Source organism: Mugil cephalus, chromosome 1, assembly GCF_022458985.1.
Source record: "Mugil cephalus isolate CIBA_MC_2020 chromosome 1, CIBA_Mcephalus_1.1, whole genome shotgun sequence".
Taxonomy (NCBI): domain Eukaryota; kingdom Metazoa; phylum Chordata; class Actinopteri; order Mugiliformes; family Mugilidae; genus Mugil; species Mugil cephalus.
The window spans coordinates 36,975,614-36,982,871 of record NC_061770.1 but is presented as its reverse complement, the minus strand read 5'-3'; the positions used below and the strand labels follow the sequence as shown (position 1 = coordinate 36,982,871).

At 42.7% G+C, this 7,258-nt stretch overlaps 1 protein-coding gene across 1 annotated transcript; it reads right to left on the bottom strand.

Annotated features, from left to right (window-relative positions):
* Positions 1 to 16: 16 nt before the first annotated feature.
* Positions 17 to 4,078, bottom strand: tmem256 (transmembrane protein 256). The gene is made up of 4 exons (XM_047578398.1): positions 3,921 to 4,078; positions 2,535 to 2,572; positions 1,969 to 2,049; positions 17 to 613 (listed from the first exon to the last, which is right to left on the bottom strand). The coding sequence occupies exons 1-4, from the start codon at positions 4,000 to 4,002 to the stop codon at positions 470 to 472; spliced, it is 345 nt and encodes a 114-aa protein (XP_047434354.1). The 5' UTR covers positions 4,003 to 4,078; the 3' UTR covers positions 17 to 469.
* Positions 4,079 to 7,258: the final 3,180 nt, after the last annotated feature.

Genomic DNA, 7,258 nt, shown 5'->3' with positions numbered 1-7,258 from the left:
TGCCATATGAGGTTTATTTCATTTTAAATGTATTCCTTTATTAGTATTTTATTTGGCATACATTTGCTTCAAAATATACAGACCTGAATAAAGACATAAAGACTCTGCATCAGAGCATCATTCATTTACTATTAGCTCATCACTGATTTTCTTTCCAAGTGCAAACAGTTCCATAATTTTTGCCTTTGATAAAAATCATCACACACTTCATTCATTTACTTATTTAGGTTAACGTACAAGTCGGAGGGCACTGGTCGGAAAACAGACAGCGAAAGGTGATAATCCAGCTGTGACCTTATCTCCCGCGGACACTCGCAACCCAAGGCAGGCAGCAGTTGGATGGGTGACATTATAACTCAGCACTGCCTGGCCTCAGCCAGCACTTACAAGCTCTCCAGTTCATCCATTAGCAGTCTGACAGTTTAGTGTCACACAGTGGCCCTGTGGAGAGGATGCGAGCTGTCGCAGTTCAGAGAATCATGGCTAGCCAGCCAACGATCATGGATACGCCTCCTATGGGAGCCGCTTTGCGCATGCTGGGGTCCCCGGTAAGAGCCTGGTGGTACAGGGAGCCGCAGAACATCCCCATGCCCGCTATCAGGAGGGTGCCGGCCTACGGGGAAGAAGCACATCGAGGCGTGAGCATAAATCTGCGGACACGGTCCCTTTTTTACAGCACGCGACTGAAAAGCAGCTGATAACGGCGAGCTAGGGGGCGATGAGTCGACAACGCCCCAGACATTTCAGCCGCCGGGGCCAAATGTTTTGGTCCGCTTTGGCTTCAAACCGCCATTTTTTGCTCTGACAACGGACCGTATTTCATTCTGTGTTTTAGTTCAATGTGCCCCCGCGGTCCTATAAGATGAGCCGAGGCACGCCATCAATGTCACCTCTCGCCATTCTCCAAGGTTTTTTTTTCTTTTTTATTACAAACCGGTTGTTATTTAACAAGGCTTCATAATATAAGCGCTACTGAAACCATCAGTGAACTGGTCTTCTTTTTTCGCCATTTGTCGTCTCTACAGGTTCTCATTTCGGTTCACCTCTGGTTTTGCTATTACAAAAGTATACATAACCTCCCTGTTGGTTTTATCTAAACAATGGATATGGCCACAGTCACTTCCACATTTTGAAATCTTAAGTTTGGCATTTGGCTGTCATAATCTTGGCTTTTTGTAGCCAGAAATGGTCATTTTTTGGACCAAGGAGCTGGGGTGGAGCGATGGGTGGATCTGACAGATGGCGCCACAAAAGATGCCTTTCTTTGAGGTCTTTGAGGTGGGAGTTAGGTCGAGTCATGCACCACCAAGATCGGCCGAAAACACAACACTGACACTCACCCCTATGCGTGATTTTCATGCACAGTCCACGGTCAATTCACAGCAAATACACACAAATCTCGGTGGCTATAAGGCGCCGTTTGTTCAAAATGCACTGCACGATTCTGGAAAAATGTGATTTTTTTTTGCTTAGAATTGAGATCACGATTCTTTGGCACGAAATGTTTATTGCACTGATGAACTTCACCAAAGCAAAACAAAAAACAACATTCAAATGGTCATTTAAGTTGCCTTGCGGTCCTGCAACAAGGGCAGAACACACTTTGCAATGCACCTCAGACTGTTTTAGACTGGCTTAAATCCAAAATACTTCCAAACCCCCGAATGCAAACCTTTCTCGGGCATAATTCTGTTCGGGTCTGTGGGTGACTCTCACCTCTACCACCTGGGGTTTCTTCGTCATCCATTTAACTCTCTTTACTGGGGGAGGAGTCAGCGGCAGCGCTGCCTTCGTGAAATGAACTGCTTAAGAAACGTGTTTTGAAATGAGATCACGTGTGTGTCTGAATCGAGATCGCGATCTGTTTTAACGATTCATCGCGCAGCACCTGTTTCAAAACATCATTCACGTGTGAGGGCGGACAGGAAATCATTATCAGACTAGTTCCATTTTAGAGCACATACTTACCACAGCAGGTTTGCCACAGTGAGCTGCACCAAGCAGGGCCAGGCTGTGATAGAAATGGTACTTGTTGGCAGTTTCAAACAGCTGGAGGGGCAGACGCACACACACACACACACACACACACACACACACACACACACACACACAGACAACTTTCAGAGGAAACCTGCACTGTGAATGTTTTCTGGAAAAGACTGACAAGGCCAACTATGATAGTGGAAATGGTTGATAAAGGATATCAATTTAGCCAGTAAGGTAAAAGATGCCCTTTATACACCGATGTTCAGAAAAAGCAAGAAAGAAGAAAAAAAACATATCTGTATCTAATCTTCAAGGTCAGAACGTCAATTCAACAAGTGTAAAGACAGAATTCAAAAGCAAGTTTTTAGAGTGCTCCAAGAATAAAAAAAAAAAAAATCACTCCATGGACTCTAAAACGGCAAACTAGAGCAAAGCTGAAAACTGCATAATTAAAGTTCACGATCTCTGTGAAAATCGCTGAAGTAGAAGCTGTATGTAAGTAAAATTGGCTGGAGTAGATTTTTTTTTAAGAGTAAATTTTTACGTACCACCACCTGGTAGTCATCAGGGTCACGATTCTTGAAACCTGAAACATGAGATGTCGAACGCAACGGTTACACAATGCAGTATGTGAAACGCTGCTTTCATATATAACCTGAATGTGACTCAAACTCCATTAGATATACGCTTAATTTATCATGTGGGAAATTCAGGGCTTAATTGCATAGAAACCGATATAAAAATACTTAAGTTATATAATAATATGAAACAGATATAAAAAAACATATTTGAAGTTATATAATAGTATGAATATATAATGCTGCAAACAAAATTTGACCCTATTTTTAACTTTTATTTTGAAAGAAGTGTTGTTTCCAGAGAGGATTCACTTTCACTTTAGTTGTTAGGATTAAAAGACTGTAGCGATCTCTGTCGGTAACATCGCTCTGCTGTTGATACACCAATGGGAAACTCAATGACAACATTTCAGAGATCCCTCACTTTTATAATAAAGCAAAAAAAAAATAATAATAATAATAGTTTTACAGAAACATCATAAGAAAAAAAATGCGATTCAAAGAGCAGGAAGTAGGAAAAGGTGATGGAAATAAAAATCGCTTCCTTCATACGGTGTGTAAATTTATGCATGTACTTCATTTTACAATTTATATTTTTATTAAATTGACATTACTCTGTAGATATCAACTTTCGCTTTACACGCACGTCCTTAATGCTTTGCAGCAATCAGTTTAAACAAAATAGTTTTTTGTGTTTACACTCTTGTAAAATAAAAGTGGGTGAATACATTTATTTAATACATATGTGCAGCATCTGTGGTGTCTGTATATAGGAAATGAAAAGTCCACAGTGTCCATAGTAACCTGCAATATCTGTGGTAAGAAAAGCAAAGAACAGCAGGATTTATTGGTCATTATTATTATTATTTTATATTATTTATATAATTATGCCTTAGCTCCCCATGTTGGTACAGCGGTTGAGTGGAAACACGCCTGTGTAAAGATACACAGCAAATACGAGCCAGAATTCATTTACTCTTGTTAAAAATTAACAAAAGCTGCATAAACTAACACCAATTTGTCAACCTGACTCACCACAGCTTTTGTAAGACTTCTTCCACCATGACACTAAGGAGGCGGGTCACCTTCATTATCAGCTTGTTTATTTTGCTACGACAGCGCGCAGTTTGGCGGGTTGTTTGGACGCCGAATTAAACATCGCATTGTTACACATAAGCTGCAGGTAAGACTTGTTGTTTTTGGAGTCTTACAGGCGCGAAGTGAGGAAGCAAACTTCAACTCATCACATTTTGACACGGAGGCTGGAGCAGCAAGCGCTCACATAACAGCCCTGCAGCTGGGGGACAGAGCCATGAAGAAGAAAAAGAAGGAGAAGATAATGTTGTAATACTGTACCGTGGGCTCCGTATGCACCGGCTGCCACCGCCGAGGATCCTGACAGAGCTGCCAGCCTCCGCACCACGGAAGAAGCGTTCATTTTTCAGGAGCGTGTTACGAGCGTGTGTCCAACAAACTAAAAGATACGTGACATCGGTGCTGCGTTAAAAGTCTTTACGTTAAATTCAGAATTTTGCATTTTCCCCGTGCCCACCGTTTGAAAGAACATTATCAAGCGAAAATATCATACCGCAACAAAGCGTATGCATGAGTTAAATATCTTTAAACTAATAAGAGACACTTACTTAAACTAGAAGCTTTGCCGACGTGTTTGGGTCGCCTGAGTATTGTCATAATTACGACACTCGCATGAGTCATTGAAAGCACCGACACAAAACTGAAAAGGCACGTGAGTCGAGCCTCTTCCTGTGTCTTAACTTGAACCAAAATGGCGCCTGTCGTGCCACAGTTTCATGTCCACGGGACAAATTTCTTAACTCCACCATCCAGATCTGACATCGACATGACGACCCGAGCAGGTTTAACCATTTTCCTATTTTATTTTATTCATTTACTTACTAGAAAACACTTATATTTTATATTTATCTTATTTTAATCTTATTTTATTTTGTCTTTCTTTTTACTTGTGGGTTTTTGTTTTGTGTCTAACTAAGCTCCTGTGACCAAGTAAATTCAGTTGTGGATCATAAAGCCTCTATGTGTGTTGTGCAATTTAATGTTCCTTTAGTGTTGCTTGTTAGCTCTGGCTTCTTCCATGTAGACGCTGAACAAACAGGGCAAAACGTTTTTTTTTTTTCCTTTTTTCTTCCAATTAAATGTTAACTCTGGTCTTACGGTGACTAAGCCCGGCAAACAGAAAAGTCTCAAGCTGACCTCTGTTCTGCAAATGTGAAAAAAAAAAAAAAAAAAAAATCAAACACCTTTTTCATGTTTTACCTCTGCTTTGTCTCAGGCCTCACATCTGAAATCCATTATTCATGACAGAGCTGAGTTATAGTATTGCGCTGGGTTTGTATGAATAATTAATTTTCTCCACACAGGGGTTGCTTGACTTTATAAAGAGGTTTATGCGGACCTTTTTTTTTTTTTTCCCCCAGCATTACCAAATTGACACTGATGCAGAGGATGTATTAGTGTGCAGGAAGTTTGTGAAACACCCGTGAATTTCCCTGCTTTAGTCAATTAGTCCTAATGTTTGGTGTGTTCTCCTGCCTGTGGAGGTGCTGGGGACTAATGCTGACGTTGTACCCTTAGATGAGAGTACACTAATCCCTTTGGAGATCCTGCCAAAAGGGGGAGCTGCATTGCTTTCTCAACCGCCAAAGTTTGCAGATAGACGGACGTGTGTGTGTGCGTGGAAGAGGCGAAGGGGGCTTCTTCCAATTATCATATTGAAATTACACAGGGTCACACTGCATTAGCGAAGTCGCCAAACCACAGTTTTCGCCCGAGCCTCGTCCTTAGCTGACTTTGACACACAATTAACACAATGCACACAATTAACACGTTTTTAATGACCATGTAGCTAATTAAAAAAAATAATGCAGAATGACTCACGGGCGTTCGACACCGACTGAACCTGTGGACGCGTGGCTTCTGGACACCGTCGCCGTCATGTGTGCTCGTGCATGTCTGCGCGCGTGGGGGTTGTGTGCGAAGGGGATGTTTGCCGCCTCTGCACGCGATCCGCTCACACACAAGACACTCGCAAGCCATTTTCGTCCGCGCCCGTGGCAGATGGGACGGCAAGGACAACAATAAAGTGTGGCTTTACATCTTGTTTTCGCAGACAAGCGGCAAATTATCTCTAAGTCCCAGCAGAAGAGTGCTACGAGGTTTTCCCCAACAGCCAGCATCCATCTCACTCCGGCGTAGCCGCCTGGCCGTCCTCCTCTATACCCTGCTCTCCAGTGGCTGTTTACCAGCCCTCTGTGTATTCGAGTTGAAGTGTGTACATGTATATGTGTCTGATCTCCCCGTGATTGATCGCCCCACGGCGCTTGGTTTGGTTGTGAACGAGGAAACAATGAGTTTATGCGGTGCAGAAAAAAATGGGAGCTGTAGTTGGTCTTGCTACCTATACGTTCACATAACAGTTGCTGTTGTCAGACACCTTTATTTATTCCACTGAAGAAGACTTTGCTTCAAACAGAGGACGTCAGTTGAGTAGGCCGTCCGTCAATGTGTCCCGGCCACATTGTGTGACAAGCGACAAGTAGTCCAGGCCAACGTCCAATGTGGTTGGGGTGATCAGATATTAAATGAGGTCTGAAGGACGTGGCACATCAAGCTGTGACACACCAAGTCAACGTTTTTGCTGTTGGTCAGGTTAGGGTTAAGGACTAGGGGTGGGCGATATGGCAAAAATATCATATCACGATTTTATCACAATCTTAAATCGAAAAACTGACAATTTAGTCCAAAGAACCTTTCTTAACAGATTTTATTTTAAAAAGTCGCAGTTTTGCCTGCATTTGGGCTGTTTCCTCTTCAAATGATTGAACAAGTTCGTTGTGTCGCCACCCGATGTGCGAACCTGCTGTAGAACATCTGACTGCGCTTCATCAGTTGAGGAAAATCCAAACCAATTCCATATAATGGAACTGGAATTTTGTGTAGTGACCAACTCCGTTTGACTTTCAGCCATGGCTCCATGCGGCTACTGCTACACACTTAAACAAGGAGGAGGGTAAGGAAGCGCGTCACTGCCCGTAATTCGCTATGATTGGTCGGTCAGGTTGATGATGTAATACATCTGGTGCGTCGGTGCATCAGCATAGAACTGCAATTTATAGAATGTGCCCTCGATGATCCCACGATCTCTGCAGTTTGATCTTCACGTTGTAATTGTTCATGATTTAATATCGTCATATCGCCCACCCCTAGTTAGGGCTATGGTTACGGTTAGGGGCTATGGCTAGGGCTGTGAGACTATCTTGATGCTGCACCCCGGGCAGACGTTTGACGTTTGACGACGATGGTGAGCAAAGGTTTGGCACTGGTTTGTTACTTCAGGCCCTTCAACTATATATGGGGTTAGGGGTTGGGGTTAGGACTAGGGTTAGGGTTGTGCCATATTCTTGCATTGTGCTCCAACAATGAGTCAGTCTCTGATTGGTTGTTCAGCATAGAGAAGTAGCTTTTACAAAGAGACATATGTAAGTTACATATTCATCTTATTCAGGAAAAGTAATCTCTGCACAACAGCATGTAACTCTTCCTAGCTTCCTTGCCAATAGTAGGTTGTACTAGTTATTTCCTTTCACGCCACAGCACAACGTATGTGGAAGTCGGAAGGTGAGTATATTCATTTCAACGTGTTGGTCCAGCTCAGG